The 20,969-nt window shown below is 61.5% G+C and overlaps 1 protein-coding gene across 6 annotated transcripts; it reads left to right on the plus strand.

Annotated features, from left to right (window-relative positions):
* The first annotated feature begins 232 nt into the window (after nucleotides 1-232).
* ALDH3B1 (aldehyde dehydrogenase 3 family member B1) lies at nucleotides 233-20,436 on the plus strand. Of its 6 annotated transcripts, XM_065937909.1 has the most exons (11): nucleotides 4,092-4,114; nucleotides 4,842-4,929; nucleotides 5,933-6,095; nucleotides 10,019-10,129; nucleotides 10,231-10,351; nucleotides 10,623-10,708; nucleotides 11,149-11,230; nucleotides 13,420-13,806; nucleotides 14,516-14,682; nucleotides 17,682-17,781; nucleotides 19,737-20,436. In XM_065937909.1, exons 3-11 carry the CDS (start codon nucleotides 5,934-5,936, stop codon nucleotides 19,925-19,927), a joined length of 1,407 nt encoding a protein of 468 aa, XP_065793981.1. In that variant the 5' UTR covers nucleotides 4,092-4,114; nucleotides 4,842-4,929; nucleotide 5,933; the 3' UTR covers nucleotides 19,928-20,436. The 6 variants fall into 6 exon arrangements, with proteins under 6 accessions (XP_065793982.1, XP_065793979.1, XP_065793984.1 ...); XM_065937910.1 differs by lacking the exons at nucleotides 4,092-4,114; nucleotides 4,842-4,929 and adding an exon at nucleotides 233-368; XM_065937907.1 differs by lacking the exons at nucleotides 4,092-4,114; nucleotides 4,842-4,929 and adding an exon at nucleotides 1,436-1,521.
* The last annotated feature ends 533 nt before the right edge of the window (nucleotides 20,437-20,969 follow it).

The following is a 20,969-nucleotide window of genomic DNA, read 5'->3' on the forward strand; positions in this document are numbered from 1 at the left end:
CCGGTCAGGGAGGGGCCCCTCAGGATCCTCCAATACCCCTACCAGCCACCAATGTCTCCCCAGGTTGATCCCTGATTTGCTGTGTGGCCTTAGATCAGTGACTGCCCCTCTCTGGGCCTGGTTCCAGGCTGACCGCTGCCAGGCTCAGCTCCAGCCCTGCCCCGCCTGCCGCTGGCTCTGCCTGGCTCAGCTCCAGACAGCAGGGCAGGGCTGTCACATGCCGAGCCACGTGACAGGCAGCGGCTGGGGGCTCCATCCCACGCAGAGGACGGGGGCCCCGGCAGCCCCTTACCCCGTCCCAGTGGCTGAAGCCTCTGGGGGCTACCAGATCCTGCAGGAGGGCCCGGAGGCCTCTCCTGCCCTCCCAGGTAGGCAGGGGCCGCGGGGAGGGCGGGGGCCGTGAGGAGCATCTCCCAGGGGCCCGGTCGGCCCAGAGGCCCTGGGCCATGATCCCGGGCAAGACCCAGGGCACCAAGGTGGGGGGCAGCCGAGGGCCCGGGGCGACAGGCCTGGGGTGATGGCAAGGACGATACGCCTGTCCCCAGGCCTGTAACCTAATCACCCGCCTGTCTGACAACAGCACCCGCGGGGGGATCTTCCCCCTTTGTGCTGGCTCTGACAGGTGTGCAGGCGTGGGGGCTGGGGTGACGCGGAGGAGCGGGCACATGGGAACCTCCACGGCCGCACTTGTCTCCACGGCGGCTCACCTGGAGGGCAGAGGGCGGCGCTCTTTCCCGGGAGGTAGGAGGGGGCTGCTGGAGACCGACCCGGCCCGGCACAGAATGACAGCCTTCTTGTGTGGGTCCCAGCCCTCCACTGTGCCCTGTGGCATCAGATCCTCCCCTGCCTGAGCCTCCGTCTCCTCGTTGTAAAATGTCACGTTGCAGGGGTGACAGGCGCCGCGAGTGGGGTGCTGGGGGAGGCAGATAACGCTGATGGACACAGACACGCGGCCGTCAGGACGAAGCCTGCGGCCCGCCTGGGCCCTGAGGTTGTGTTTCCGGACTCCAGCTGTCTTTGGATCTGATCTCTTCACTTTGCAGATGGGAAACTGAGGCTCAGAGGTGGGGGGAGGGTGGTTGTGGGGAGCAGGCTTTCCCTGTCGCTCCAGGCCGCCGCCCCCATCCATATCAGAATTCTACTCCCTGGACTCTCCTCCTCCTCCTCCAGCCAGGCCTGGGACCCTTCCCACCTAAGGCCTCAGAATGGAGCCTCAGCTCAGAGCTCCCTTGAGGCCTGCTGTGTGGCGCTGGCCTGGTGCTGGCCCTCTCTGGGCCCTGGCCCTCTCTCTGTGGTCCAGGGAAGGACCTAGAGGCACCCCCCCACCCCCCACCAACTGAAGGAAGTGATAATGAAATTTCAGCCTGTAGCCTCCGGCCAGCCCAGAGTCAAAGTCAGGCATGAGGCCAGGGCGGCCCCGCCCCAGGGGCCGGCCCAGCCCTGGACATTTCATAACCGCAGGGCAGGCAGCTGGGCAGAGCGCGGCCGACCAGGAAGACGGGCAGCTGGGCAGGTCCTCAGGTATGGTGCTCTGTGGCAGCTGGAGATCCAGCTGCCAGTGGTCAGGGCTGGGGGCCTGCCAGCAGGCTGGCATGGGGACTCTGGGTTGCTGTCAAGACTCTGGCTGCTCTGGGTCAGGGCAGGCCTGACCCCTTACGGTCGCATGCAGAAGCTAGCTTTGTCTTCTCAGAGCTGCTCTGCCCGCCTGGGGACAAAGGAGGAGGAGGAAGGGACTTCCCTTCGCCCCAACCTCAGAGATCAAAGAGAGGAGCTGAGGATCCCTGAGGCAGCCAGCGCCTGTACTGAGTCTGAGCTGGGCTGGGGTTACTGAGGGAGCCAGGGGGCCCAGCTCTGGACCGGCTGCCTCAGGAAGGAATACACCCCTGTCCCTGGGGTGGAGGGGAGTAGCATCAAGCATCCGTCTGACAGCACATTTCCTGGGCATCGGCCACGCGTACCCACGGCTGGGGCGGGGTTCACTGTGAGTGGTTCTGAGCTATCACATTCTTGGGAATGGACCCTGCCAACATCCAGGAAGAAAGGTCAGCCAGGCCCCGCCTTCCCTGCCTGACAGAGAAGCTGTTATCAGACGGACCTGACCAGCATCAGGGAGTCCAGCCGTGGGCACAGCCTCTCCGTGCAGCGGGGCTGGGGTTGGCTCAGCCCACGGCCAAGGGTTGGTCCCCAGCTCCCCACGGCCCCCACAGAAGGGAGGCGGCTGCTGCCCAGAGTGCGGGAGTCCTTGGGAAAATCCAGGCTAAGGCTACACGGGTCCTGGGGTGAGGCCAGGCTAGACACTCTAGGGTACTGGGGCCTGTGGGGCTTTCGAGGCAGGCCGGTGACCTCCACCTGACGGTCGGGGGGCTGCCCCGGCCCTCAGGTCACCGAGGTCACCTCTGTTGCTCTTGCCGGCTCCGCTTCCCTGCCCCCACTGGGTCCCAAGTTGATGTCCTTGCCTCCCAGGTGTCCACACTGGGCCAAGGTCTCCTTGGGTTCCCACCCCAGGGTCTTCTCCTCTTGGCCCCCTCGGCACAGACGTCCTTTGCGGTCTTGTCTGAATAACAATCGTCAGGAACCATCCTCACGAGCACTCATGGGGCTCGGCCCAGCCCTAAGCGCTTCCCAGCACCACAGGGTAAACATAGGCATCATGCCCATTTCACGGATGGGAAGAGCGAGCCACAGGGAGGCCAAGCCACCTGCCCAAGACCCGAGCTGATAACCTGGGATTTGGACCCAGGTCCTTGGGCCCCTGACACGGCATACTGGGAGCATGCTTTTAGAGGGACTGTGGTATAGATGGGGAAACCAAGGCAGAAAGCGCTGGAGGGTGGACGGGGTGGGGGCTGGGAGGTAGCTCCTCGGCAGGACCAGGCAGGGCGCAGGGGCGGGGCCCGGGCAGCAGCGGCTTCCCGATACTGCTTTGGAGGCAGCAGACCTGAGTGTCCACCCCGCCTGCCAGTGTCCTCGATGCCACGGGCCCGGGGCCTCAGCTTCCTTCAGGGATGCCATCCGAACACCATGCTATACCCACGTCTGGTGCCCCCGCCGCTGACACAGTACCTGCAGCGTCAGCACCTGGTCGTTATTATTCTTACTAGCGCATCCCCAGGCCCCAGGCCCCGGGGTCCCCCGGGAAACCAGCCGTCCCTTGTCACATCAAATGACTTAACAGCTCCCAGGGAGGTGGGCTCAGGGCCCCCAGACCCCCCGGTGCAGGAACCCATGCACTGGTGTGTCCACAGCAGCTGCTCGGCTCCCTTGTGAGGTCACAGGCTCACCTGGTCACAGGGGTCACAGGTTCCCTCAGGCCCCAGGCCCCACAGGTAACTTTGGCTCACCTGATCACATGGGTTGAGTCAAGCTCCCTGCTCCCCGGCAGGCACCCCTGGGGGTGGGGGGGACTCGGTCCTGACCAAATTGCAGGGGGCACTATTGTGTGAGTTGACCTCAGTGTCGCCCCGGAGAGGCTGCTGGAATGTTCCAACCAGACCTCCACCCCCGCAGAGCTCCCCGCCCCTCACTGCACAGGGAGATGCTCCCTTCAAGTGAGATGCCTCACATTTTTGTGGGTTCTGCGGAGACGCTTAGGAAAGGAACCCTGCAGAGGAGGGAGGGGGCAGGTGTGGTTCGTCCTCAGCATCCGTCAGCAAGAATCTGAAGGTGAGAGGGGGTGGGGGCAAGGGAAGAGGGATAAATAAATATTTGCCGAGCACTTGGTAACAATAACCACAGCTGACCGCTAACTATGTGGGCAACGGCCACTGCTCCCCAAGGTGATGCGTCATTTAATTCTCCGGATGGTAGCAAGTGTTATTGGTGATGGTGGTTTAGTCGCTCAGTTGTGTCCAGCTCTTTGTGACTCCAGGGACTGTAGCCCGCCAGGCTCCTCTGTCCATGGCATTTCCCAGGCAAGAATACTGGAGTGGGTTGCCATTTCCTTCTCCAGAGCAAGTGCTATCGGCATCCCTATTTTACAGACACGGAAACTGAGGCAGAGAGAAGACGAGTGACTTGCCCAAGGTCACACAGCCAGAAGAGGCCGGGTCAGGGTTTGAGCTCACGAGGCGGTCCTGGGGGTCATCAAGGCTCTGGGCTCCTGGGCCTCTGGCCGGTACGCCTTCTTCCCAGGAGGAGGGTGGGAGCGGAGGGTGAGCCTGGGGCTGAGAGCGGCCCTGACAATGTGCCCGCTCTGGGGCACTCTCACCCTCTCTGGGGGCCATGGAGCCCGCCCTGTGCCCAGACAACTGCCCGCTTTCTCCTGATCGCAGCAGGAGGCCTGTGGGTTCAGTCTGGCCTCCGTCACGCGTATGGGGACAGCGCAGGGCTCCCGTCAGGCTCTGGCACAGAGTCCATCTTGCCAGGCCATCCTGTCGGCTGGAGCAGCTTGGCCCAGGCAGTCATGGAGCCCTGCAGAAAACAGGGCTGTGGCCGCAGCGGCCACTTAACCGTAGCTGACCGCCCCGGGGGCACTGATGCCACGCCCTGGGCCCCGAACTGGCCGGCAGGGTCTCACCCTTGATAAAAAAACCCTGTGAGCTGGTAGGTGGAAGGGAGACCCTAACAGATGGGGAGCACGAAGACCTAAATGACAGGCCAAGAAGGCAGAGTGGGGCCCTGCCTCCCAGTCTAGTGGGAGAGGAGAGGGATGGGGGGTGGGGACAGAGAAGCGGACAGAAAGAAACCAGGTATTTACCACAAAGTACGACACAGGGTGGGCTTCCCTGGGCTCAGAGGGTGAAGAATCTGCCCGCAATGCAGGAGACCAGGGTTTGATCTCAGGGTCAGGAAGATCCCCTGAAGAAGGAAATGGCAACCCACTCCAGTGTTCTTGCCTGCAGCAGTCCATGGACAGAGGAGTCTGACGGGCTACAGTCCAAGGAATCACAGAGTCGGACACGACTGAGCAACTCACACACACACAGTGTGGTAGGGAGCACGGTCGCGGGACTTCTGTGAGAATGTATAAGGGAGTAGTCATGGTGGGCTGCCTGAAGGAGGCATCAGCCTAGCAGAGACCCGAGGGAAGGGAGTCAGAAGGGAAGAAGGAAAGGGCTCCCATGGGTCTTTGGCACCAGGCCGAGGACCAAGTGCGTCAGAGCACTCCTCTCGTGAGCTTCAGGTAAACAGGCAGAGGCCCGGGGGAATGCCAGGGCCCTTACCCAGTTTGCTGGCCCAGGCTGATGCCAGCACGTGGGCCGGGCTGCCCGTCACTGCTCGCCACCCCCGACTCCCTGTTCCTCCTGCACCGTGGCCGCGGAGTGGGGGTGGGCTGCGGCTCCTGTGGGAGGCGAGCTCTTCCTTCCCCATTTTGCTGCGGAGCTGGGCCACGGCTGCGGGGAGGGGTCCTGTCACCCGGCCTCTGAGCCACCGCCCACCAGCCCGGCCTCTCTGGGCAGGGCCCCCCGCCTAGGGACCAGGGGTGGCAGCGCATTCTGCGTCAGGAATGTCCCAACGAGGTGGCTGCAGGGGCCGTTGGTGGCCACACTCCCCCCGGTTGCTCCACCCAGGCCTGCTGGGCTCAGGGCTGCCGTCTCTGGGAGGGGTGCGGAGTGGGGGGCGGGGGGGAGCCGTGGTTTAAGGCTCTTCTCTGTGCAGCAGGAAGATGCGTGGTCCTCTGGCCGCCTGCTCGCCCTTAGGGGCGGTGGAGTAGCTGTCCAGACCAGGCCTAGGCCCGTGACTGCCCTGGGGTCCAGGGCCCTCCTGCCCACTGGCCGAGGGGCGTGATCTGCAGTTCTGTCAGTGGCTGTCTAAGTGTGTCCTGTGTGTGCATGTGTGTGGTGTGTGTGCGCGTAGCCGGGGCAGCCCGGGTCCCTGGGATTATGTGTGAGTCCCCGAGGGGGTGTCCGTGGGCCCACGTGGGTGCGAGCAAGGGCTGTGGAGGGGTGGTGGAGGTGGGGGCACCCCGACCCACGCTGCCCCTACCCTGCAGGATGGACCCCTTCGCGGACACCCTGCAGCGGCTGCGGGAGGCCTTCAGCTCGGGGCGCACACGGCCAGCAGAGTTCCGGGCCGCCCAGCTGAACGGCCTGAGCCGCTTCCTGCGAGAGAACAAGCAGCTTCTGCAGGAGGCGCTGGCTCAGGACCTGCACAAGGTGGGTGGGGGGCGGGGTGGGGGGAGGAGGGCAGGGGTGGGGGAGGAGGGCAGGGGTGGGGGGAGTGCAGGGGTGGGGGAGGAGGGCAGGGGTGGGGGGAGGAGGGTAGGGGTTAGGGGCAGGGGTGGGGGGTGGGCAGCGAAGGTGGGGACAGCTGCATCCTCCACAAAGGGGAACTAAAAGCCATCACGCCCACCTCCTTTCCTGTATCAGAACCCACTCTTCTGCATTCATCTAGTCGTTCATGCCTACCTCCTCTCCACTGCTATTTGGGGCTTCCCAGGTGACGCTAGTGGAAAAGAACCCACCTGCCAATGCAGGAGACATAAGAGACACAGGTTTGATCCCTGGGTCGGGAAGACCCCCTGGAGGAGGGTATGGCAACCCACTCCAGTGTATTCTTGCCTGAAGAATTCCACAGACAGAGGAGTCTGGTGGGCTACAGTTCATGGGGTTGCAAAGAGTCGGACCACGACTTAGCACGCATGCACACGAACGGCTTTTGGGATTTTAGTCCCCCGACAGGGAATTGAACCTGCACCTCGGCAGTGAAAGCACCGAGTCCCAACCACTGGACCGCTAGGGAATTCCCCCACTCCACCACTATTTATTGAACACTTACTATGTGCCAGGTCCTGTTCTAGGCTCTGGGGACACAACAAATAACACCAAGTCCCTGTGTCCAGGGAGCTGGCCTCCCGGGGAGAGACACAATTAGACAGTAAATAAATACAAAGCATGTTGGGTGGTGATAAATACCATGGAGAGACACTCCCAGTGTGAAGGGGGTAAGAGCGGGCCAGGGTCAGGGTGCTGTTTCGTATGTGGGAGTCAAGGGAGGTTTCCTGGAGGTGGTGATGTGTGAAGGGGGAGGGGGAAGTGTCCCAGGGACAAGGGGGGAAATGGCAGAGGGCCCGGCACATGCACAGGCCCTGAGGCCGGAGGTGCTTGGTGTGTTTGAGCTGGAGGAGCGGCAAGGAGGCTGGCGTGGCTGGAGGGGAGGCCTAGAGGTGGAGACACATGAGGGATGAGGTCCAGTGAGGAGGGTCGCACCCCTAAGGCCACGTGTATTGGGGCGGACTCTGGCTTCACCAGGTACTGTGGGCATCATGGCCTCTGTCCAAACCCTGGAGGCCTGGGGCTCAGTCCCTCCCATTTCCAGCAGTAGCCATGACAGGACCCCAAGAAATATCCTTCCTTGTAGTCAACCTCCCACCCTCTCAGCCAGTAGGGCCCACGCATGTGGCTGCCGTTGCCCCAAGACAGCTGTCCCTGGGCTTCTTCTCTGGACAAAAGATCCCTGGGCTTGCCACAAAGCCACAGCGTCCAGACTCGCCCCGGCGCCCCCTGCCCCTCACCACCAATAACCCTCCAAGGCTGTGACTCTCTGCCAACAGTAAAGGTGCTATTCCGATACTTCACACCAGGACAGGCCCAAGATGCATGTTGGCTGCTGGGCAGCTGCTGTGGTCACCACTTGTCCCCAGGGGCTGCAGCAGTCCCACACTGGCTCATGCTGAGCACCGAGCTTTTCTTCAGCCCTCCTGAGTCCATAAGCAGAGCTCTCCAAGGAGCTCTGGGGTCATCCCTTACCGCCCTCGGGCCCTCTTTGCCGTTCTGCTGAGCCTGCTGGCTCCACCCAGTTCGTGGGAGAGATGCCAGCCCTGGCAGACCTGGGGGTGGCTTTTCAGCCTCCTTGGGACCCACCTGATTTGCAGACACCCAGCTGGGTGTCCACCCTGGCTAGAGAGCAGGCCTGAACTCGGAGACTATGGGTTTCGTGGCATCTGAGGTCATGGATCAAGGCACCCCCATTCCATGGGACAGTAAAAGCTGATCACAAGGACTTGTCCTCAGGACGTGGCCTCCTGGTGATGCCTAGCCACTTTCTCAGTGTCCTCAACCTTCCGTTTATCACCATGCTCCAGGACTATAGCCAGGCTCCCTCATCAGCTGTTTCTGGAATCATCTGTTGTCCCATTTATGAAACCAGGGTGCCAGAGCATCCTCTCCTTGGCTCTCTGACATCCAAGGGGCCTGGCTCTGCCTCCCTGTGTGGAGTGTCCTCACTGGACCTGGTCCATGACAGAGGGGACTCCCATCCCCTAATCTGGCTTATTGGGCTCCCTGGGGGCTGATACCCCCACGGAGCCTCTGCCCGCACACCTGCGGGCCTGGCCTGTCCGCCTCTGTGACACCTGACCCGACGGTCTATCTGGTCCCTCTTCTCCCTACAGCTCAGTTTTCACCTCCCGCCTCCAACCCTCAAGGCTTTAGGAGCCAGGGCCCCATAAAGGGAGCAGCAGCCCAGGAAATCCAATCTGTCCCTCCCTCTGGTCTCAGCCAGCCCTGTTCCCACCCTCCCAGCAGGCAACATCTGACCTGTCTGCCCTGCACGAATCCTCCCACTTAACCTCCAACAGCCCTTCCAGGTACAGGTGGTCACACCCAGTCATCCTCAGAGGTGACTGAGGGCACACAGCCCCTGCTGAAAACAGCCTACTCTTCCATGGCATTCAATGGCGTCCAGATCATCCCTTGAAAACAGTGAAAGTGTTAGTCACTCAGTCGTGTCCATCTATTTGCGACCTCATGGACTGTAGCCCACCAGGTTCCTCTGTCCATGGGATTCTCCAGGCAAGAGTACTAGAGTGGGTTGCTATGCCCTCCTCTAGCGGATCTTCCCAACCTAGGGATCGAACTCGGTTCTCCTGCATTGCAGGCAGATTCTTTTCCATCTGAGTCACCAGAGAAGCCCCTTAAACAGGTCCAAACCTCACGCAGGTCACAGGAGATCTCGCTGGGCAGGAGTGTGGCCTGTGAGCACAGACACAGTAGAAGGCATGCCTGAAGCAGGCTCAGCTCCCAGAGGAGCTGGTAGCCAGGGCTTCCTCCCCACACCCTTCCCGCTCAAGGCTCAGCTCTGGCACCCTGGGCCCATCGCCCTCACCTCTGGCAGGAAGGTGCTCTCCCTATAACAGCGGAGTCTCAGGCACGAGGACAGCTTGGCTCTGGTGCCCCCGGCGATGGGCCTCCAGTTGCCTGCGGCCCACGCGCTGGGTCCCTCCTCCCTCGCGGGGGTGGGGCAGGCATGCCAGCCAGCAGAGATCAGGACAATGTCCCTATTGATTTTTGCCTCTTTCTGACTCCTGCCCTCGAAATCTGCCCTTGGCCCCTGGGCTGTGGGAACTGATGGCAATTATCCAGAGACACCTGTCCCCAGTGTCTGCTGCAGACTGACATCCACAAAAGCAGGCCACAGGGGCCACACGGACAGTCCTGTTCTAACTTGAGTTAGATCCTGTCCCTGCTCTGCTCAACAGTCCTCACCCCAGTGGCTGGGCCTCATCACCACACCCACTCTCCTGCTTGCTAACCAGGAAGAGAGCAAAGCCTGCACCGCCTCAGGGCCTTTGCACATGCCAAACTCTCAGTTGGAATATCCTGCCTCCAGGTATCCATGGGCTACCTCCCTTTCTTTCTTCACTGCTCAAATGTCACGGCATCCCAGAGGCTGGACTGACCATCTCGTGTAAAATAGTGCAGAGACACACACACATGCACAGGCACTCACACACACACCCTGAAACCCTGTTCCATCCTTCTATTGCACTTGTCACGTCTTAATGGCGTAGTCAGTATTCTCATCATCACGTGGACTGTGCCCCCACCACAACGTCAGCTCCGTGGGGCAGGTCTTCTGTACGCTTCATCACCGCTACGTTCCCAGCACAGGAATGGGACCCATACATTGTAAGCATTCAGTGAGCGTGGAGAGAATAAATGAGTTGAATGAATGAGTCAATAAGACAGGCTTTGCCCTCCCCAGGGCTCCAGCCCTCTCCAGGGCTCCAGCCACATGTGGGTCCTGGGTCCCCGATCCTAGCCCTGACCCTGCCCCTTCCCCCTCACCCACCCTGCAGTCAGCCTTCGAGGCAGAGGTGTCTGAAATCAGCATCAGCCAGAACGAGATTAACTTGGCCCTTAGGAACCTGAGGGCCTGGATGAAGGATGAGAAAGTGTCCAAGAACCTGGTGAGTGACGCTGGGATCAGGAGGCCTCTCTGGGTGGAGGGTGGCTGAGAGGCTGAGGCCCCAGCCCCTCACTGCTCTCCACCACGCTGGCCCTGGCCCAGGCCACGCAGCTGGACTCGGCCTTCATCCGGAAGGAGCCCTTTGGCCTGGTGCTGATCCTCTCCCCCTGGAACTACCCCCTGAACCTGAGCCTGGGGCCCCTGGTGGGCGCCCTCGCAGCAGGTGAGAGGGACCCTCCGCCTTCCCGCCCCCAGCCCATCCCCTCCCAGCCTCGTGGCATCACAGCCGCCCCCAGAGCCAGGGCGGAGTTGGGGGGTACTGGCACCAGGTGGCTACGACGGCCTGGTTTCCATGTGTGTGGCCTTGGGGCTGGCACCGCACCTCTCCTAGCCCAGCTGTATTCTTCACCTGGAGGGGGAGCGAGGTGGGCTCCTGCCCTGCAGGTGTGTGAGGACCCAATGGAGATGGGCCCTCTCCCCGCTCCGCCCCACAGGCAACTGCGTGGTCCTGAAACCCTCGGAGATCAGCAAGACCACTGAGAAGGTCCTGGCCGAGGTACTGCCCAGATACCTGGACCAGGTGAGCCGGGCCCGGTGCAGATGGGCAGCCACACTGGGGCCGAGCAGGGCCAGGCCGGCCCCCTGGGCCTGGGGCAGGACCTGAGTTCCGACCTCCTCTGGGTTGTGTGGCCTTGCCCAGGTCACCGGCTTCTCTATTCCCCTCTGCGTGAAACAGAGGGGTGGGGCCTGTCCCCAGGGGCTCCCTGCCAGTCTCTGGTCACCCTGGCCTCAGTCCCCACCCTAACTCTGCCAGGCCCCAACCGAACACGTGGTGGGTTGGTACTGCCCATGCCCAGTGTCCCTGGGGGGCTCCCAGCTCCCCACCGAGCCCACCTGGAGCCCTGGCATCGCTGGGTCAGGCCAGGCAAGGGGGTAGTGTCCCCAGGCAGGCAGGCAGCCCCCTGGGCTCTCAGGCTGGGACCCCAGAGGGAGCCTCTGTTTGTCCATCCCCCCTTGCAGAGCTGCTTTGCCGTGGTGCTGGGGGGGCCCCAGGAGACCGGGAGGCTGCTGGAGCACAAGTTCGACTACATCTTCTTCACGGGTGAGGGGCCGGCTGCGGGGGGCCGGCTGCGGGGAGCGCACGGGATGGGAGGGGCGAGAGGCCCGAGCCCAGCTCCACCCTCGGGGCCTTGTCCCCAGCTGCTGGAGAGAGGCTCAGGGGACAGAGGTAGACAGCCAGCCAGGGCGGACACGGGGGTGAGCGCTGGGGGCTGCGCTTGGCTCCGGGACAGGCAGGCTGGAGAGCGGCCCTGGACCCCTGGGACCCTTGGGGAGCTGGGCCCTGTCCCAGGGAACAGGCCTCTCCATCAATCACAGTCTCATGTCACAGCATCTGCCCTTGCTGAGTGAGCTCCGGCTGTGCCAGACACTCCCTCACCACCCCACGGCCCTTCTGGAAGGCTGGATGGATGAGGGTCCGGAGACTTGGGTGACGAAGCGATGCAGTGCCCACCTCACTAGCCAGGGTTAGGCTGGATTTTGCCCCCAGAGGTCACCTGCCATCACTCTGGCATGTGCCCATGGGGCCCAGACACCACCTAGCTTCAGGTGACCAGGGCAGAATTCCCAGGAAAGAAGAAAGGGTGGAGGAGGCAGACAGCCGTGTGAGCAGGCCAGGCCCGGGAGGAGGGAGGCCAGACCTGCCTCCCCCACGGCACACCTCGTCCCTGTCCGGGGCTGCTGCCTCGGCCTCTCTCCTCCCCAGACCCTGCCGCGAACCCAGGACAAGGCCTGTCAGCTGCCACCGTAACAGACAGTGAAGGAGACGGGGAGGGCACAGAGGCAGGGTCCTCAGCTCTTCCTCCAGATTCCCAGGAGGCGGGAATACCAGGAGGAGGCAGCTGGCCGGGGGCGGAGGGCGGGGGCTACCACCCACCCTCCACTCACCTTCCACCGCCACAGCTCAAAACTCAGTGGGCTTTGGGCCCTGGTCCCTCAGGACTGAGGCTGCAGAGGCAAGGCAGGCAGACCCCAGAGGCCAATGTCCAGGTCAGGCTCCCGAGGCAGTCTGCGCAGAGGCTGACGGACAATCAGAAGGTACTCTGCCACATCTCCTGACTTGGCCAGGCCTCAGTTTCCTTATCAGTGGGACAGGGGCCATCCCCAAGTCTCAGGCCTGTCTTAAGGATAGTGGATGAATGAAAGCCTTTGTCACAGCACGTGGCCTGGGCAGCATCCACTCACTCGCTCACCTGCTCGCTCAGTGAACGTTTACTAGAGCGCAGACGGGGCCTGGCACGGCCAGGCCTTGGGATGAAGCAGGGCTAGGAAGACAAGGTCTCCTGCGTTGTCATGGAGCCCATTCCAAGTTGATCAGGGCAGAGGTGGGAAGGCCCGTGGCGGGGGTTGGTCAGGATGGCCTCATAGTCAAGGAGTTGTTTGACAAAGACAGGAGGCCCTGAGGGAGGAGCTGTGGTCAGGGGAGGGCACCTGGGGGGTGAGGGGGGCCTGGATAGAGGGGTCCAACGACAGGGAAGCAGGAGGAAATGAGACCAGAGCGGTGACTGGGCTTCGGGTTCCCTCGGGCCGTGGTGGCTGGGGAGAAAGACCAGGGTCATCAGGACACAAATGGCAGCATGGCACCCTGGGTCAGGCATGGGCAGGAGCGTCTCAAGGCCTGGGGGGCATCGGGAGTGGTTGGGATGGCTGAGCGGAGGAGGGACTGTGAGACCAGGGTGACCAGCACAGAGGAGAGGCAGCAGCCTGTGGGAGGGTGCCAGGGCTGCTGTGTCAGATCAGAGGGATGGGAGACCCGATGTTGGCCAGCTGGACTGGGACGCTGACCTTGGGCCACAGGGGTCATTTTCAGAGGCCAGTGGAGAGAAGGGAGGGTGCAGAGGGGCGGGTTAGAAAGAGTCCCTGCAGGTCCCAGCCTGGGATCAGGAGCCGGGAGACATTGTAGGGGGCAGGGGGGTGGGGCGGTGGTGTTCCTGGACGTCTAAGCTGGCAAGTCAGGTGAGGGAGCCAGCCGGCTTGCTATCAGGGGCAGAACTCCTGGGGACCTTCCGCTGTGTGGGGCTGGTCAGGGTGGGGGTAGGGGGAAGATGATGGGAGGAAGGTCCAGGTGTAGCAGCAACTGACAAAGAAAGGTCAGATGAGACCCCATTCTAAGGCCTCTCCAGGAAGGCACAGGGCAGGGAGTGAACCCCCTTGAGGGCGCCCAGCCCTGGGCTGGGACCACCCTGCCTGGTCAAGTGATGGAGAGCCACTTTGGTTTCCTTCCTTGCCCAGGGAACTCTCAAGTTGGCAAGATCGTCATGACTGCTGCCGCCAAGCACCTGACGCCCGTCACACTGGAGCTGGGAGGCAAGAACCCCTGCTACGTGGACGACAACTGTGACCCCCAGACCGTGGCCAACCGGGTGGTGTTCTTCCGCTGTTTCAACGCCGGCCAGACCTGCGTGGCCCCCGACTACGTCCTGTGCAGCCCCGAGATGCAGGCGCGGCTGGTGCCGGCCCTGCAGAGCGCCATTACCCGTTTCTACGGCGATGACCCCCAGAGTTCCCCGAACCTGGGCCGCATCATCAGCGAAAAGCATTTCCAGCGGCTCCGGGGCCTGCTGAGCTGCGGTCGTGTGGTCATCGGCGGCCAGAGTGATGAAAGCGATCTCTACATCGGTGAGCCCCGCCCTCCCTGCCACTGTGCCCCACCCCCCACCCCAGCGAAGGCCCCTCCACGCTGGGGGCCACAGCTGGGCCCCGAATCTGGGCTCTGAGGCTCCCCCGACCCCACCCCTACAGCCCAGCTGGGTGCCATGGTTTCGTGACACTGGTGTTCCCTGTTGCCGGGGTCTGAGCCCCCGACCCCACGACTCCACACTCTGGTCCAAGTTCTCCAAGCTCAGACCCTAGAGTTCTAGGCTCAGGTTCCCAACTTCAGCCCCACGATCTGCTGCTCCACGGGCCACACGACCCCAGGTGCTACGTGCCCACGATTCCGGTTCTCAGCTTCCACTGCCCGTCCTGAGTATCCGCTCTGCTGTGAACAAAGAACCCTGGTCTCCTGGGCCAAACGGCCCGGAGGGTCTAACAGGCTGGGACCTGCGGCCTCAAACTCTGGGGTCTAAGATCGGGTCACCCTCTGATTGTGAGACCAAGGCTGAATGGTTCTCTGGGACCCACGGGCCCCGGTCAGGTTGGGGAGCCCCTCGTGGTCACTTTCCGGGTGCTGCGGGGATAGTACGTCCCTGGGACATCCGGGTCCCTGGGCCCTGACATTCCCGCGGGCCCGCCCACCAGAGGCCCCGCCCACCGAGGCCCCGCCCGCCAGAGGCCCCACCTATCAGAGGCCCCGTCCCTGGGCTGAGCCAACCCCTCTCCCGGGCAGCCCCCACGGTGCTGGTGGACTTGCAGGAGACCGAGCCGGTGATGCAGGAGGAGATCTTCGGGCCCATCCTGCCCATCGTGAACGTGAGGAGCCTGGGCCAGGCCATCGACTTCATCAACCGTCGGGAGAAGCCCCTGGCCCTGTACGTCTTCTCCAAGAGCAGCCAGGTGGGGCTGGTCGCAGGCGGGGGCAGGTGGCAGCAGTGGAGAGTGGAGTGGGGTCAGCAGAGGACGATGGCTCCACGACCAGAGTGGACCAATGGGCCTGGCAGGAGGGCAGGGGCTCCTGGGCCCTCGGGGGCACTGACAGGTGGCACGCTTGGCTCTGTCTCTCTCCTTTCTCCTGGGGGCAGCAGGGCCTCCCCCCTGCCTTTCAGTCTAGGCCACGTTCTCCTGGGCCTTTAGTGGGCAGCTCCCCAGGGTCTCCTCTAGGGCCCAGAGTCCCCTCTAGGTCAGCCCTGGCCTCTCTTTTTCTGCATCATCTCTGTCTGGTGGCCGCACTGTCCCCTTCAGTGCTTGGCTCGTGGAAAGCACACACAACATGGAATGGAATGACTGAGAGGGGATGAATGACCAGAACACGCAGACCCAAGAGTGAGCCCTGGTGCCCTGCCCCTCCCTGGGGTCCCCTGCCCCTCCCTAGGAGGGGAGGCTCACATGTGTGTGGCCAGCGATCTCCAGCTCAGGACACACGTCCCTCACCCCCAGCACTCCTGAGATCCCTCATAGGCTGGGCAATGCTTGCCCCCTGCCCCCCGCCCCATCCCGGTGTGCAGCATGCAGTATCTTAGTTCCCAACCAGGGCTCGAGCTCATGGCCTCTGCAGTGGAAGTGCAGACCCTCCAGGGGATTGTTGTTGTTGTTGTTGTTGTCCCCTGGACAACGCTCTTTTACTTTCTATTTTATTTATTTAGGCTGTGTCAGGTCTTAGCTGTGGCATGCGAACTCTGAGTTGCAGCAGGCATGTGGGATCTAGTTCTCCAATCAGGGATGGAATACAGACCTCCTGCACTGGGAGCATGGAGTCATACCCACTGGACCACCAGGAAAGTCCTAGCAAGGCTTTTTCAAAATAAACTTTTAATTTTGGAATAATTTTAGATCTACTGAAAAGTTGCAGAGAGTCCAGGGAAGGCCCATATACTCCAGTTTCTCCCCTTACATTGGTCAAAACCAAGGAACAGACATTGGCACATTGCTGTCAACCACACTCCAGACTTTAGACAGATTTTGCCAGTTTTTCTTTCTGCCCCAGGATCCAGGCCAGGGGCCCGAGCTGCATTTAGTTGCCATGGCTCCTCTGGTCTCCTTGTGGCCATCTCTCAGCTTACGCGGTGCTGGCCTTCTGTCCTGCAGAATGTCCCCCATATCAGTGGCCAGCTGTTTCTCTCATGAAAGAAACCCCCAGGGCCAAGGGTCCATCTCTGCTCATCCTCAGGGGACTATGAGATCCATGCATCACTGGTAAGGTAAACCTTCAGCCCTGGCCAAGACTGGGTCTGGCACAGGCTTCCACCAAGGACTATTTTTCCCTTTCCTTATTCTCTTCTGTGAGAGCAAGTCACTAAGTCTAGCCTACCTTCAATGGAAGGGGGTAAGAGTAAGCTCTACCTGCTGGAGCGGGAGCATCTAATATCCTACCTGGAATCTTGGCTTGGTTCTTCATATCAATGCCTTTTTTCTTTTTGGCCATGCCACATGGCATGTGCAATCTTAGTTCTCCAACCAGGAACTGAACCTGTGCTTCCTGCAGTGGAAGCACGGAGTCTTAACCACTGGCCCACTAGGGAAGCCTGGTTCTTTATATCAGCATGGACTCCAGTGCATCTGCCTTATTTTCCGGGTTACAACCCAATGCCACCTGATTTGTTTCCTTGTTCAACCTGTCCCCAATACCAACTGATTTTCCTCCAACCTGTCCGGCCTCTGGGCACTAGGAGCTGCTCTGTCCCAGACACCTGCTCTTCCTTTGGTTTTCCCACCACTTCCTTCCGTTCTGGGTCTACAAGCTGCCTGGCCCTAGAATCAGCTGTTCCTCCAAGGAGCCCTTGTTTATCTGCGTAATGTTAACTTTAGAAAATGCAACCCAGGGACTTCCCTGGTTGTCCAGTTAAGGCTCTGTGAAACCTGCTCCCAATGCAGGGGGCACAGGCTCACTCCCTGGTGGGGGAACAGATTCCACATGCTGCACAGAGCAGTCAAAAAAGGAAGTGCTACCCAGGCGTTTGGAAGCGGGGAGGGGGGTCATCTGGCCAATCAGCTTTCAAGCTTTTCTGACCGCCTGGCGCTGTTCCAGGGTACGAGGTGACACAAACCCTCATCCCACCCCACGTGCCCTGCCCTGGGTCCTCACTGAGCACTGATGGTCCCAACTCCACCTTCTGCTGTCCTTACTGCGGGTCTCAACGGGGTTTTCTGACCCTGAGGATGGGGGTCCACTCTGCGGGCAGGCCCTGATCTAGCTGTGACCTGAGGGTCACACGTTGTAATTAACTACAGCCAAGATTTTGTGCAACAGCTCTTTAGTGTCTGCTCATCTTGGTGATGGACAGGGAAGCCTGGTGCGCTGCAGTCCACGGGGTCGCAGAGAGTCGGGCACGACTGAGCGACTGGACTGAATCTTTCTTTAGTGTCCACAGACTGAAGAGGAAGGGCCTTCATTAAGTCGAGCAGGGGTCAAGTTTATGTTTCCAAAGTACAAATCTCAGTGTCCTCCCGGTGGTGCAGACCGTAAGGCCTCCCACAGCTTCCCTGCCCCTCAGCCTCCCCACCTGGCCTTCACCCTGGGAGGGGAGGGTCCCTCCTACTCACCTCTGCCCTCCTGGACACCCAGCAGGCACCTCACATCCCTCTCAGGGCATCTCCCTGATCGCCCGCCCCTTCACGTCCCCAGGAGGAGATGGGGTTTCCTGCCTCCTCTGCCAGCCTGAGTCTGTGTCCATGGCCGCCTGCGTGGACCACGCTCAAGGGAGGCTCAAGACACACGTCTCCAGGGGGGACGTGGGGGTGGCAGGCTACTCTTCAGCTCACACAGCGGCCTCAGACCCTGCCATGGGCCCCGAGGTGCCGAGGGGGCCAGATAGAGCCTCGGGATTCCGAGGAGGGTCAGGTAAGGGTCCTAGGGCACCAGCAGCTCCCTCACCAGCCTCACCGCTGCTTCCCCCCAGGTGGTGAAGCGGGTCCTGGCCCAGACCAGCAGCGGGGGCTTCTGTGGGAACGACGGCTTCATGCACTTGACCTTGGCCAGCCTGCCTTTCGGAGGAGTGGGTAGGTGCTGTCTCTCACCTTGCCCCGCTCCCCTCCGCACAGCCTGGAGTGGAACCTTCCACGCCGGTCCTGGCACTTCCATCCGCAGGCGGACCCACAGACACACAACTTAGGTTGTTTTCAACATCACTGTGATTTCTGTCCGCGGTGCCTGCTGCGGCTTTTCTCCCCAAGTGGCCTGGCAGCGCGCGCAGGGCGGCCCGGCTGTGCTCTCTACTCCACGTGTGGCTACATGCGGCTCCTTCAAGCCCTCCAGCGCCCCCTTGGGTCCATGATGGAGATGGGGGGCTGCTGTCAGCTCCCCCCTGCACCAGGCCCCAGCAGCCCCCAAGCTGGCTGCAAGGTCCTGGCCTCTGAGGCTGGCCCCAGCAAGCCCGATGGCTGTGTGAGGTGGGGCCACCACGGCCCCTCTCTGAGCGACCTCGTCCTCAGGGGACGAGAGGGCCCACACCGGGCACCAGGGTAAATGACCGGCAGGGCCTGGCGGGCTGCCCTGGTGGTCCCAGGCCCTCCCAGGGCTGGGCACTGGGCCAACTCCCTTCTGGAAGTCCCGCCCCCAGCCCACCTGGCTCCCCACCTCCAGTCCCAGTCCCTCCCCCTCAGGGAAGTGAGCAGGTCTGTCGGTGGTGGGTGATCCTGGTCCTGTTATTCCCCTGACGAAGCCCCCCATAGTTCCCAGCCCCTGACGGAGCCACAGGACCCCAACTCGGCTTCTGGAGGCCGGCCCTGCCTGGCCTGGCCGTGGAGTCCTGCTCCCGCCTCCTCTCCCGTTTCCCTAAGTGCTGCCTCAGCCACACGGAGCTTGACCTGGGTCCCAGCACAGCCAGGTCACCCACCTCCAACGCTCTCCTGAGTTGTCCCTCAGTCTGGGGCCTTCCTGCCCCCACATGCCCACTTTATCTGGTCAATGCCATATCCCTCAGGCCTCGCCCACTCCAGGAAGCCCTCTCAGATTGCCCCTGCTTCCATCAGGCTGCATTCCCTGAACTTCCTACTACCTGGTCCTTGACTGCCTCCCTACCTAGACATTGTGGACTCAACACAGCACTCGCTGTACCTATGGGGCTGAACACTTGTCCCCACGACTCTAGAAGGTGGTGCCACTGTCACCCCACGTCACAGAGGGAGATCAGGCGAAGTCACTTGCCAGTTCAAAGCTGGGAGTCAAACCTAGGGAGTCACCCCAGAATCCACTGTGGGGTTGCTTTCCTTACTTTCCATCTTGTGTCCCTCTTTTTTTTTTAACTGAAGTATATTTGATTTACAATAATGTGTTGGTTTCAGCAATTCAGTTTTATACACACACACACACACACGACTTCCCTATAGCTCAAATGGTAAAGAATCTGCCTGCAATGCAGGAGACCAGGGTTCAATCCCTGGGTTGGGAAGATCCTCTGGGGAAGGGAATGGCAATCCACTCCAGTATTCTTGCCTGGAGAATTGCATGAACAGAGAATCCTGGCGGACTACGGTTCGTGGGGTTGCAAAGAGTTGGACATGACTAAGCAACACACACACGCACGTTTTCAGGCTCTTTTCCATTATAGGTTATTACAGGATGTTGGGAAAAAAAAAAAGATGTTGAATGTAGTTCCCTGTGCTATATAGTAGGTCCCTGTTGTCTATTTTCTATAGTGTGCACTCTTAATCCCAAATTCCCAATCCCTCCCTCCGCCACCCCTGGAATCCATTCACCCACCGTCCACCCATCTTGCCCCAGACCTGGCGTCCTCAACATTTATTTGACTGGGTGCTGGTGCCAGGGTGGGGCTAAGCCCTTTACCCACAGCATCTCATGATTAGCCCACTTTACAGGTGGGGAAACCAAGGCTCAGGGGATGAAGCAGCCCACCCAGGTCACACCCTGTGACCGGCAGAGCCCAGGCCAGAGACCGGCCGGCCCTCGGCTGGCCACTGGGGGCCTGACCGCCGTGCCCCCTGCCCCTCTGCAGGCAGCAGCGGGATGGGCAGCTACCACGGCAAGTTCTCCTTCGACACCTTCTCCCACCACCGCGCCTGCCTGCTGCGCCCCGCGGGGCTGGAGAAGATCTACGCCATCCGCTACCCGCCCCACACTCCGCGCAACCTGAGGGTGCTGCTGATGGCTATGGGGACCCGCAGCTGCAGCTGCACCCTGCTCTGAGCCCACCCCAGGCACGGGGGCACCGAGCGTCCCTCCCAGCCCATGTCCATGAGTCCTCTGCTGCCGTGGCCACCTGAGGCTGGCGGAGACACAACCTGGGAGCCACGACGCAGGGGGAAAGGACCTGCCAAGGCCTCAGTCCAGACCAGTGCTTGCCCTCCTCCCGCCTGGGGCTTCTCTTTTCAGGCCCTCAGCTGCGCCCCAACCAGGACGGGCCAAGGTGTGGGAGCATGGGAAACTGTGTAGCCTGCTCTCTAGCTCCCAGGCTGGTCACCTATGTCCCGGGAGAGTCGGGCAGCTGTGGGCACTTTTCGGGACCCCTCTTTCTGTGGAGGGGTGCAGAAGGGGCCCTGGCATGGGTTCATGCCCTGCTGTGGACCTGTCTTGACCTGGGTCGTCCCTGCCCTCTCTGAGCCTGTCCCCCTATCTCATGTACAGAGGAGGTGACGAACATCATCTCCTGAGATCATTGTGAGGATTAAATTTTGGAACATAATTGCGGACTCCAAGCTCCAGCGTCCTGTCTCTTCATTCGGGTGGGGGGACACTGCCTCCCTCGTCTCTCTCCCCACCTCTCCCTCCAGGAAAGATTGACGAGATGCCCACAGTAGATCCCCCTTCCCTTCAGCTCGGGCTTCAGAGGTGCTCTGAACACGCTCCTGTCCCCCAAGTGGCTGGCCCTGGGCACCCTCCCCTTTCCATGTCCCACCCTGGGCTCATCCTTTTCCCTGAACTGTTCGTCCTCCTGAACCTCGATGCTATGGAGTGGTCCCCACCCATTCAGCTGTCAAACTCCCAGGCCTCCTGCTGGACACTCCCTTCTACCTCCCGAGTCCCATCTTTGAGCAATTCCTGATGATTTGATGACTCCACAGATCTCCCCAATTCACACTCTAAAGGCTGTGCCCAGGGCCATCCATCACCTACCCTCTTCCCGCAGGCCCAGTCCTTCTCCTCAGTGCACCCACGGACTGTCCCAAAGCCCACTGGACCATGCCAGGCCTCAGCCTGAACCCCTTCACTGGCTCCCTCTGGCCCACAA

This window comes from Muntiacus reevesi, chromosome 5 (genome assembly GCF_963930625.1).
Source record: "Muntiacus reevesi chromosome 5, mMunRee1.1, whole genome shotgun sequence".
Classification (NCBI taxonomy): Eukaryota; Metazoa; Chordata; class Mammalia; order Artiodactyla; family Cervidae; genus Muntiacus; species Muntiacus reevesi.

Excerpts from the sequence above, each read along its gene's own strand:
- ALDH3B1 (XM_065937910.1), top strand. The coding sequence starts at position 5,934 with ATGGACCCCTTCGCGGACACCCTGCAGCGGCTGCGGGAGGCCTTCAGC. Across the intron at positions 13,807-14,515 it reads TGAAAGCGATCTCTACATCG|CCCCCACGGTGCTGGTGGAC; the intron begins GTGAGCCCCGCC and ends TCTCCCGGGCAG. Across the intron at positions 14,683-17,681 it reads TCTTCTCCAAGAGCAGCCAG|GTGGTGAAGCGGGTCCTGGC; the intron begins GTGGGGCTGGTC and ends GCTTCCCCCCAG.